We start from the raw sequence: 12,083 nt of genomic DNA on the forward strand, positions 1-12,083 counted from the left end.
CAATAGCTGACTGTGAGCATCCACTTCTGTGTTTGCTAGGCCCCGGCATAGTCTCACAAGAGACAGCTATATCAGGGTCCTTACAGCAAAATCTTGCTAGTGTATGCAATGGTGTCAGCGTTGGGAAGCTGATTATGGGATGGATCCCTGGATATGGCAATCACTAGATGGTCCATCCTTTCGTAAGCCTTTTTGCTTTGTTTCTATGTACAGAATTACAAAGAACTACCCCTTATTTTTAATATTTTCTGGTTTTTTTTTGTTTTTTTGTTTTTGTTTTGTTTTGTTTTGTTTTTTTTGAGACAGGGTTTTTCTATGTAGCCCTGGCTGTCCTGGAACTCACTCTGTAGACCAGGCTGCCCTCAAACTCAGAAATCTACCTGCCTCTGCCTCCGAAGGGCTGAGATTAAAGGTGTATGCCACCACTGCCTGGCTTATTTTCTGTGTACCATGTAAGACTTTTTTTTTTTCATAATTCGTAACAAAATGAAAATTTCTATCAATATTTTAGAACATTATGAAACTGAAACAAAATATTACTTTGGGCAAGATTCTGTGTGTACATATCTCAAGACCCAGATATATAGTTCTGTAAATGACTCAATGACATTTAAACTCGTGGCATTAAGTGTGGACAATGAACCCTTTTCTCAACCGTACCTATTTTTTTATTAGATATTTTCTTTATTTACATTTCAGATGTTATCCCCTTTCCTAGTTTCCCCTCCCACTGCTCCCCAACCCCCTCCTCCTACTTTCTGGCCCTGGCGTTCCCCTATACTGGGTCATAGAACCTTTACAGGACCAAGGACCTCTCCTCCTATTGATGGCCAACTAGGCCATCCTCTGTTACATATGCAGCTAGAGTCATGAGTCCCACCATGTGTTTTCTTTGATTGGTGGTTTATTCCAAGGGAGCTCTGGGGGTACTGGTTAGTTCATATTGTTCCTCCTATGGGGCTATAAAACCCTTCAGCTCCTTGGGTACTTTCTCTAGTTCCTTCATTGGGGACCCTGTGTCTGCATCCAATGGACGGCTGCTACCATCCGCTTCCGTATTAGTCAGGCACTGGCAGAGCCTCTCAGGAGACAGCTATATCAGGCTCCTGTCAGCAAGCTCTTATTGGCATATGCCTAGTGTCTGGGTTTGGTGGTTGTTTATGGGATGGATCCCCAGGTGGGACAGTCTCTGGATGATCATTCCTTCAGTCTCTGCTCTGAACTGTGTCTCTGTAACTCCTTCCCTGGGAATGTTGGCAACCGTACCTATTTCTTCCTTTATCACGTGTTGCTGTAGTGCTCACTCAGTTCATTCATTGCCTTACCTATTCCTTCAGAAATGAGAATCAGACAATGAGTTTGTTCCCTCCCCTCCAGATGGACTGACATCCCTCTGCTCCAGCTCTCAGGATTCATGCTCAAGGCCAGTGTGAGGCCAGCTGACCGACGGAGGGACAGCCTATCTCAAAAATACAAACAGAAATCAGTGACAAGGAATTGAAATCATGGGACTGTCAGAACATTTAAAAACGCAAGCTGAGCTCTGAAGGGAAAGTAGTAACATGATGACTTAAAGGGCTTCCTAGATGCTGTGGTTTTGAAAGGTATTACGGGATGGAACAATGACCTGAGCTGTTGGTATATATATGACCAATATTGTTCCCCTACTAGGAAAAAATACACATGCACATATAATTTTATCAGATTAATTGAAATTGTCGAGATTTCTGTTGCATATAGTTTAATGAATAGTTATTCAGATAATCAGAGAAATCCACAAATAATATCTTTGCCCAGTAAAATGTATTGAAAATGTGATGCCTAGGATTTTTTGTGCAATTACAGGTAGGGGAGATTATCATTTTAGAAAAATTTGGCACCTACATTGTACAGCTTCTCTGTCTACAAAGAAAGATGGTATGTTACTTTAGAAAGAGTGCAGATAGACACTACAGTCAGGCGGAACTCTGAGCTCAACAAGAACTCATTCTAGCTGTTAAGACTTCACTAGGCAGTGGCTGCTGCTCCAGCTTTTTTTTTTTTAATTTTATTTGTAATTCATTTTTTATACTCCATATTCCATTCCCCACCCCTCCACTCTCACCATCCGACTGCTCCACACCCTACACCTCCTCACCACCACACCCCATCTTCCACATGGATGCCCCCACCCTCCACCCCATCTGACCTCTAAACTCCCTGGGGCCTCTAGTCTCTTGAGGGTTAGGTGCATCATTTCTGAATGAACATAGACCTGGAAGTCCTCTGTTGTATGTGTGTTGGGCCCTCATATCAGCTGGTGTATGCTGTCTGTTTGGTGGTCCAGTGTTTGAAAGATCTCGGGGGTCCAGATTAATTAAGACTGCTGGTCCTCCTATAGGGTCACCCTTCTCCTCAAATTCTTTCAGCCTTCCCTAATTCAACCACAGGCGTCAGCTGCTTCTGTCCATTGGTTGGGTGCAAATATCTGCATCTAACTCTTTCAGCTGCTTGTTGGGTCTTTTGCAGGGCAGTCATGCTAGGTCCCTTTTTGTGAGCACTCCATAGCCTCAGTGTCAGGCCTTGGGGCCTCCCCTTGAGCTGGATCCCACTTTGGGCCTGTCGCTGGACCTTCTTTTCCTCAGGCTCCTCTCCATTTCCATCCCTGTAATTCTTTCAGACAGGAACAATTATGGGTCAGAGTTGTGACTATGGGATGGTAATCCCATCCCTCACTTAATGTCCTGCCTTCCTGCTGGAGGTGGGCTCTATAAGTTCCCTCTCCCTACTGTAGGGCATTTCATCTAAGGACCCACCCCTTGAGTCCTGAGAGTCTCTCACCTCCCAGGACTCTGGTGCATTCTGGAGGGTCCCCCCAACCTCCTACCTCTGAGGTCACCTGTTTCCATTCTTTATGCTGGCCCTCAAGCCTTTGGTCCTTTTCCCTCACCCAATACCAGATCAGCTTCCCCTCTCCCCTCACTGTCCCCCCATCCCATCCACTTTTCCTCCCAAGCCTCTCCCTCCCTCCCCACTTATGATTGCTTTCTTCTCTCTCCCAAGTGAGACTGAGGCGTCCTCACTTGGGCACTTCAGCTTGTTGAGCCTTTTGAATTATGAGGACTGTATCTTGTGTATTCTGTATGGTTTTTTTGTTCGTTTTTTTGTTTGTTTGTTTGTTTGTTTTGTTTTGTTTTGTTTTGTTTTTTGGCTAATATCCACTTGCAATTACTCTGATACCTAAACCATACAAGGACCCAAACAAAAAAAGAGAACTTCAGACCAATCTTGCTTATGAATATCGATGCAAAAATACTCAATAAAATTCTTACAAACCGAATCCAAGAATATATCAAAACCATCATTCACCACGATCAAGTCGGCTTCATTCCAGGAATGCAAGGTTGGTTTAATATATTAAAGCCCATTAACGTAATCCACTGCTCCAGCTTTTAAAGGGAAAGCAGAGGACCTATCTGTCTCCCTGGCTGGCAGCTCTGGAGCTCTCCTAGGCCTGGCTACTTCATTTGCTTTGCACCTTGTTTGTCGCCAAGCTTGGGTTTCTACCATAAAGAAAACTTGTCTTTTGTACTCTTGAGGCTGATTTTTTTTTTTAATGTGAGTTTTACTGCATATCAGTATACTCTTTAGATAAAAATAAGTTTGCACCAGAAAAAAAAAATGCATCTTTTTTGTTTTGTTTTGTTTTGTTTTTTCAAGACAGGGTTTCTCTGTATAGCTCTGGCTGTCCTGGAACTCACTTTGTAGACCAGGTTGGCCTCGAACTCAGAAATCCACCTGCCTCTGCAGATCTGTGAATCAATTCCATGAGGTATTTGGTCTTCCTCAGGGTTTCTTTCTCAAAGATTTCTGAAAATCAAAAGTCTTTGAACTTTGAGTTAAGAAAGAATGAATGGGGCTGGAGAGATGGCTCAGCAGTTAAGAGCACTGACTGCTCTTCCAGAGGTCCTGAGTTCAAATCCCAGTGACCTTGGTGACCCTCAACCATATGTTATAGGATCCAATGCCCTCTTCTGGTATGTATAAAGACAGCTACAATGTACTCGTATACATAAAATAAATAAATAATTCCTTTAAAAAAAAAGAAAGAAAGAAAAAAGAATGACTGGAACTGAGAGGCTGGCTTGCTAGAGCACAGCAGTGATCTTGACCATCTGCTGGCCTCGCTGGGCACTGTTCAGTACATGGCACACACATACACTCCAGGTGTGCACAGATTATATTAGAAATATAGTCTATAGTGTGACATACTTTATATAATTATATTTATAAAAAATATATATAATATATTCTATTTAAAAATAAACTTAGGAATATTTATACTTAGACTTAATTGTATTCAAGAAAATGCCCTCTTGGTGACTGCTGCTGTGCTCTGTTGGTTTGTATATCCTCTAAAAGGTTTTTATTCCCTTGTAACCTGATTTCTAGCTTCTTAGCAGCTAAAACAGTTGTTTTCCATAGAAAATTTTACCTGGAATCTTAAGAATGTAAAGGAAAAAGCACAGAAAAGCACTAGGCAGTAGAATTGAGAGTGGGGCTTGAGACCACCTTTCCTCTATATTCTATGTGAGCTGTGACTGCAGCTACTGCTCTCTAAAGCACACAGGGAGAATTTGTCCTAACTTTATTAAGTTGGTGGTGGTTCCAGGGGTTTATCATCAGATTGTTAGCATTATATACCTCATCTTTATGTCCTGCGGATGAGGAAGCCGAGTTTAGTATATTTCAACTTACCGTCCCTTTTCAAAGACTAACCTGTCACATCTGTTCTGAGCTGCATGCAAGTTACCTTTTGGCTGCTGTAACAATATCTGAGATTAACAGTTTAGGAGCTGAGAGGTTTGTTTTGGTTCCAGGATTCAGCTTATGACTAGCTCCGCTGCATTTGAACTTGCGGCAAGGCAGAAACCTATTAGTAGGAGGGTTCGGTAGAAGGAAGTTGATTATCTCATGATGGTGAGGAGGCAGAGAGACAGAAGAGGCTAGGAACAAGACAGATCCTTTTAAGGCGTGGTCATAGCAACCTGCTTATTCGTGAAGAGCCAGTCTCCCGGTTTCCATTGCTTTCTAATAGTCCTCTCAGTTTTAATCCATCAGTAGTTTAGTCCCTTCTGAGATCAGAGACCAATGCTGAGGACCAAATGCTGGGGACCAAGCCTCTAAGGGAAACACTTACACCCAAATTGTAGAAGTCATTTAATCATAGTGGTGTGGTTAATGCATGTGTTAGGAGAAACCATTTGAGTTTCTCTGAAAGTGTACTATTGAGTTTTAAATTTTTTTGTGATTATAATATACTCACATCATTTTCTCCTTCACATTTGACCTTTTAAACCCATCCATATAACCCTCCTCTTTCAAATGAATGGCCACTTGTTTCATTATTGTTACATATATGTGTATATTCATACATATTCCTAAATATAACCTGCTCAGTCATACACTGTTATGTGTATGTATGTTCTCAGGGCTGAGCATTTGTATTGGATAAGCAGTTGTGCTCTTCCCAGGAGGAGAAGCTTTGCCCACGCTCAGCCGCCCGTAGTTGCCTGCACTTTTATGTAGGGTAAGGCAAGGCCTCACGGGCTTTCCCTGTCCATGTTGCTATGTTCATTATTGTTGCTGTTCGGCTCATGTTGTGACGTGTATAGCTCTGACACTGATGGGAGACAAAGTCTCCCAGCAAAGTTTCTCCTCTCCTGGCTTTACAACCTTTCCAATTCATCTTCAGCAATGTTCCCTGAGCCTAGAATGGTTTTGTAGATGTGTCCGTTAGGACTGGACTCCACAGCTCTGCTTTCTGCATGGCTATGGTTTTCTGTAATGGTCTCCTCAGTTGCAAAGTGAAGTTTCCTTGTTGAGGGCAGAAGATTACATTTACTGTGGGTATATGGGAAGATAGTTAGAATATTGTTAGAGTGAGCATAGGTTCTTCCTCAATCCAGGTAAGAAATGTTTCTTACACTGTTTTCCCATAGTGCATTTCTGGTTGTAGAACCTTCTGAGCTTTTAGAAATCATTGGTATGTACCTAGTATTAACTTTGATATTTTGTATGAAGGCTTTATTGAAACGACTTGAAGCTGTGAAGCCAACAGTTGGCATGAAACGCTCCGAACAGCTGATGGACTACCATCGGAATATGAGTTACCTCAATCCTTCACCGTCCGTCCGACGAGTGAGATCTACTCTTGGCCATTATAGCCCACTGAGTAAGAATATCAAAAGCTATTTTTTTACTTGGTTGTTGTCTCCTTTATCTTTTCTAAAACTAAAAAGCATAATATATGTTCTTATGGTAGAAATTTAAACTGCTAACGTTTAGAGTGCATTTCATTTCTCACTGACACATGTTTGCATTTCATGTAATTTTGTACTTCATGTGCATGTCTGTACAGAATGTAATGGTAGCGTAGAGAGAAAACCAAAGGATAAAAAGAGTGAAAATAACAGTATTTCTTCAGATATTGCAGGAGTGGAGTGCCTTTTAGATTCAAGATGTGTGTTTAAAATATACATGCTAGGATACTTGAATGTGGCTGAAACATTCTCTCTAGCCAATTGTAGACATTTGCTAATACCTTGTAACCCTTAAGAAATTAACAAACTAAATATGTAATTCTTTTTAATACTTACTGTGTGATGCTTAAAGACTTAGCCACTTCTCTACCCTAGAGATGTAGGAATTTAATGTCAGGGTACACAACATACAGAACGTCAGTCACAGAAGCTGATGGATTCTAAACTATACTCTTTTTCTTAAAACTGTAAGCCATTCACTAAAGAAAATTGGACGCTCTAGTAGGGCTGTAATTTATCATCGACGTGTGACTTAGTTATTGACTGGCCATCTCACTTACTCATTTTAAAATGTGGTATTTATAGTGACTTAAGATAGAGTCTTGTTCTGGCATTTATGCCAGACGTTTTCCTTGACTCACTTTAGTGGCTTTAGCTCCACAGGGGATTTTTAAAGCACAGGTCTATTGAGAATCATTTCATTAGAGTACTAGACCCATCTGCCATGAGGAAGGAAAACCAGGCTGGACTTAGAATTAGGCAATGAACTTTATCAGCTGAGGACCTGTGCACTTGATTCAGATATCTGACCACGTTGTATCTGTGTGTGCTGTGCTTAGGGGGAGCTTCCAGGACATCCAGTGCGACCAGTGCTCTCAGCTGTAAGACGGACCGATCAGTGTTGGACACATCCAGTGGCTTTTTGCTAAGACCGAAACCCCCGAATGTTCGTACTGCTTGGTTGTAAAACCTTTTTTTATGATATACATTGTTCATCTGTTCGTCCTATTTTAACAATGTATTTTTCTGTACTACTATAACTATTTGCAAACATCTGTAATACTTTTTTTCAACAATTTATACAACAATGAGTATAATTTATTGTTGTTCAGTGCAAATTGTTATCAAAAGACACCTTGCTGTAAAATCATTGTTTGATGCGGTGGCTGGCGTATTTATAGGAGCTGTATGTCTGTTTAATAGAGAAGGGGTTTGTTACACGTGACTATTTCTTCAATATAGAAACTCAGTTGTGCTGACAAAGCAGCAGTGGTGACAATCTGTGTTGAAGCCAAGACACTCACTATATAGTTCTTAATCTATGTGATTTTCAGTTATTGTAAGCGCTAAACAAGGAGCTTACCTTGTAAACCTAAGCACCTATGCTTCTGTCTGCTTTACGTTGTCTGTAACTCGAGTCGTCACTTGCTTATGTGAGTGTTAGACTCCTTATGAAAACGCTTTGACATTTGTTTCCATGGAGAAGCTGACTTAGATTTGATGAGGAGGTGAGGAGCTTGTCCTGGTGCAATTCTTGATTCACCAAGGACACTTCTGAAGAGTCTGACTATCCATCCACCCCTCACACTGTGAATAGTAGGGTTCACTTCAGAAGCTTCTGTCTCGTTGTTTTATGCAGTCTGCTAAAATACTCTGAAGGTTTCTGAGGCAAGAGGTAGGCTTGAACAGCCTCATGTCTTGTGAGTTGTGACTGGTTTGTATCCAGATCACTTGCATAATAAACAAAAGCAAGTATTTGTTGGATCAGTGAGCAACACTCCCAGCTTGAAGAACCAGAAGCGCATGCCTAGAGTTGTGTTGGAAATGACACTGTTAGTCACTGTGTGTGCTGTCGTTGTATATTTATTGTAGTAATAGAAGGCTTAGAGTAAGGAAGAATGCTCTAGAGAAACCAAATAGAAACAAGAAAGTAAGTAATCACACATTGATTAAAGCTATTGCCTCGATGCTAGGGAATTCCCTTGCTTTAGTTTGGCTGAATCCTAGAAGCACCATTCTTACCATTCTCACATTTGAAGGTCTGCTTATCCTCATGGAATTGCTAGTGACACATAGGTGTGAAACAGTTGACTATGAAAAGTAGAATAGTTTCCTGTCAACCTAGAGGCTGTTCTTTTATAGAGCAAAGTGTGTGATATTTCATAGTCATAACCTTTTCATTGCTGGTCTTGTCAGCATGTCTTTAGTAGATATATGTAAGTTTCATATTCAATGACACATTTTTCTTAAAATATGAGTTTTCCCTAGCTACAGAGAGATCTGTCTGGTGTCGGTGCTCCAGCACTGTGACATGTGTGCCACATCTGCTCCATCTTCCTTAGCAGAGAGGCAGACTGCACTTAGCAAACGAACACCAGGGCATACATTGCTGGTCTTCCTTTAATAGATAGTGTTGCAGATAGAGCAGCGAAGGGAGAAAATGCTGAGGCCAAAACAATGCTGAGCACATATAGCACACACACAGACCACACATGCACAAACACACACACACAAACATAGACACACACACACACACAATGGGTCGGAACACACCTGACTGCCGGTTTCCCGCTGCTTTTGGAGGGCTGCAACGTTCTTCAGCAGCTTGTCTCTGTTCTCGTGAACAAGGTTCATCCATGCTTTTTATGCCTCTTAGCTGTACAAACAAAGGGCTTATTTTGTCTTAGTTTTTAACACTGCACTTTTACTGTTTTTGTAACAACTTAAATTTAAAATGCAGCATTTTGGCATTTACCCAGTAGTGAATTAATCACTTGAAAGCAGATTTTTGTGGCGGAAATAAATGTGTATATATAAAACCTTTTACGTTCACAGTGGCATTAGCCTAGGAATACATTTTATTTGGTTTCTCCAGGTTTCATAGCTAAAGCTAGAATTTGATTTTGAATGCTAACTTACGTCTTAGTTTGTACTATTTGGAAGGAGCTTATCTGAGTGTTCCTGATAAAGGACTCAACTTCAAGGAAAGGACAAGCATCTTTTGAAGACCACTTAGCATGTGATGTTATAGGTGCGTCTATGGCGACTGTAGAGATGGGTAGCAATTACAAACTTAGCACTCACAGATGTAAGTCAAGGTACTGTAAGGTAGGATTTGGAGGCATTTGCAGTGGAGCAGTCATGAGTACATTAATCTCTTCAGCCTCACCAACACAAATCTGTAGGGTTAGCACTGTTGCATGGTTGGCTGGCTGATCCTGAGCACACATACTGGGAAGATCCGCATCTGTAGCTAGACAGCGGGCAGGTCTGCTGACTCGCAGACAGATCTGAGGACCGTTTTCATCTCTATTGAATGTTACCTCCTTTCCTAGTAAGTTTTTGTGAAAGATTTCAGACTATTAAAATGACTTCTTAAGGAGTAGCTACTACCTCACCCTCCCCTCCTCTTTCAGTCTCCATCCAAACCCACTCTCACAGCTATTCCAGTAATGCTGTGCTTTGCTTGTAAAGCAACAGCATGCAGCTGTGCTCAACCCAAGTATCAAAAACGGGCTACGCGGTTTTGAAAGGTGATTGTGATAGGTTCTGCTTCTCACCTGCAGATCCAATGCAGCAACTCCAAAGTATTAAGATTACAGTAAAGCTGAAGACGCACCTTTGCCCTGGTTAGCAACGCAAAGCCTGTATCGTCATAATGCCAAAGTCTTAGTGTGTAAATGTCTGTACACATCACAGCGAATGAGCTCACTGCTAATGGCCGAGTTGCTTATTTTCATGAATAAAAATTAGCAAGAAGCTTTTAAACCATCTTTTTAAAAAATGTCCTAGTTTGTCATATTTTAGGCATGAAGAACTAGCTTGGCCTACTGAAGAAATAAAAGATTTAAAGAGAACCAAGTTTTGATTCTGTTTTGTTCATATATTTAGAATTAGAATAAAAAATTCTATGTACCCTACAAAACTATTAGTTAGAATGAAGTTAGCAGTGAGTTGTAGTTTTGAAAATGTGACACTTCTTTGGGAAAGTTTGTTTAGAATGGCACTCCTGGTCAGCTTTCTTTGAATCACATGACTTGATTCATCTTGTGAAATTGTTACCATGCTATAGCACAATGGACATTGCTTTCGAGCTTGGATGAGTGTTGTTTTTGCTGGGTTGTTTTATCTTTAGAGAGGGTTTGATGGTGCCATTGGGCTGAAGGTAGTAATTGACCTTCCCAGCCCATAAGCTCAGTAGGCAGGAAGGTCAAGAAGTTGAAGGTTATCCTCAAGTACACTGTGAGTCCTAGGCTACCCAGTGCTGTATGATGATGGGCCATATCTCAAACAAAACAGCTGAAGCCACCTGAAGGGTGCATAGCACAAATGGGCTTTTGTAGTATGTCAGCTAGTTTTGATTTTCAGATACAGAGATGGTTTTCAAGTTCTCCCCTAAAGGTGAAAGGTAAGTATTTATTGCTGAAAACACAATGTGCTTCAGACCAGTTGTTAAACATGTTCAATCATTGATGGAACACCAGGTCCAGAGGCTCCTGAGCTGGAGCTAACCTGGATGCCTCCGTCCTGAGGACTGGCTTTCATAGTACCAGAAGGTATCATTCAGGCTTCCAAAGGAAGTGCCCAACCAGCAGTCCTAGCTAGCTACGAATCCATGACAAGGACCAGCATGGCACAGTAACCCTAAGAGTGCAGCAGTGGCATGTATACATTAGCAGTAACCACCAACTCTCTAACTGGGGAAACAAAGCCTGGTACTGGAACCCTTGCTAAGTACCCAGTGATGGTGAAGTCAAGGCTACTGGCAGAGACCCTACAGATCACCACCTTACTAAACCAACAGAACTCTCAATTACTACTTAAACATCTGTCCTAGAGAAAAAAAGAAAAAATTGACATTATTGTATGAAATAGAAATTGTTCAGAAAGCACAGAGAGTCACACTAATGTCTTTTTTTTTTTTAAACTATTACTTTTGCTTGCTCTTGCACCCTGTGGTATATGTATGGTAGTTAGAGGACAATTTGTAGAATCCGTTCTCTCCTCCACCTTGATGTGGGTTCTGGAGATGAAACTCAATGTTGTCCCACCTGAGTGGCAGGCGATTGCTTTCTACCATCAAGTCATCTTACTGGCTCCAGCAGCTGTTTTGCATAACTACTTCCTGGACACAAAGTATCTCATGGCCCCCAGCCTTCTGTCAAGCTGAGTCATTTATGCCTCCAGCCTCTGCCGTTACTTGCTGACAAATAAATGCCTGTGCATGGTAAGAGGCCCAGAAGCACCTCCCACAAAGTAATGTGATGAGGCAGGCTTCACACTTGATTGTATTCAGGGTTGAGCAGTGTTAGTAATCAAATGATAAAATCAGAGTAATGATGGGTACAGTTGAGTAGCCCCGCCCCCACCTGTGCCCCTCCCTGCCTTTACTAGTCTGTCTTTGAATGTGAGTTAGCTTTTCCTCACTTGAGGTGGGGAATGTTGCCTGTACCTGTGGTTCCACATGTTCCACTTGCTCTCGGGGTCTCCAAGTGCCGCTACACACCGAAGAATGGAAAAGGATGAAGAAGCCCAGAACGGGTTGGTCAGCATGATGCCTGTCCAGCTGTGAGCGCTAGTGGAGAGGAAGCCTTCTCCTAGAATCAGCATTCCAGCTCTTTAGACGGTATTCAGTGAAACAGCTCTCTTGGACGATATTAGATGAAACAGCTTGGGCATGTATATTTTATTCTGGGGGGGGAAGGAGCAGGGAGCGAGGACGATATATCTATAAACTTTGGAGGGTGAATATATATTGGCTGGGGCTTAAGGTACTGGGAA

General features: G+C 41.7%; 1 protein-coding gene across 6 annotated transcripts in view; it reads left to right on the forward strand.

Annotated features, from left to right (window-relative positions):
* The window catches only part of Cfap97 (cilia and flagella associated protein 97), a 45,965-nt gene extending 35,802 nt beyond the window's left edge, over positions 1 to 10,163 (forward strand). For all 6 annotated transcript variants that reach the window (XM_021169443.2, XM_021169445.1, XM_021169440.2 and 3 more), the window contains 2 exons: positions 6,064 to 6,214; positions 7,142 to 10,163. In XM_021169443.2, coding sequence (XP_021025102.1) covers positions 6,064 to 6,214; positions 7,142 to 7,269 — 279 coding nt within the window. In that variant the 3' untranslated portion in view covers positions 7,270 to 10,163. The remainder of the gene's footprint in view (positions 1 to 6,063; positions 6,215 to 7,141) is intronic.
* Positions 10,164 to 12,083: the final 1,920 nt, after the last annotated feature.

Source organism: Mus caroli, chromosome 8 (assembly GCF_900094665.2).
Source record: "Mus caroli chromosome 8, CAROLI_EIJ_v1.1, whole genome shotgun sequence".
NCBI lineage: Eukaryota > Metazoa > Chordata > Mammalia > Rodentia > Muridae > Mus > Mus caroli.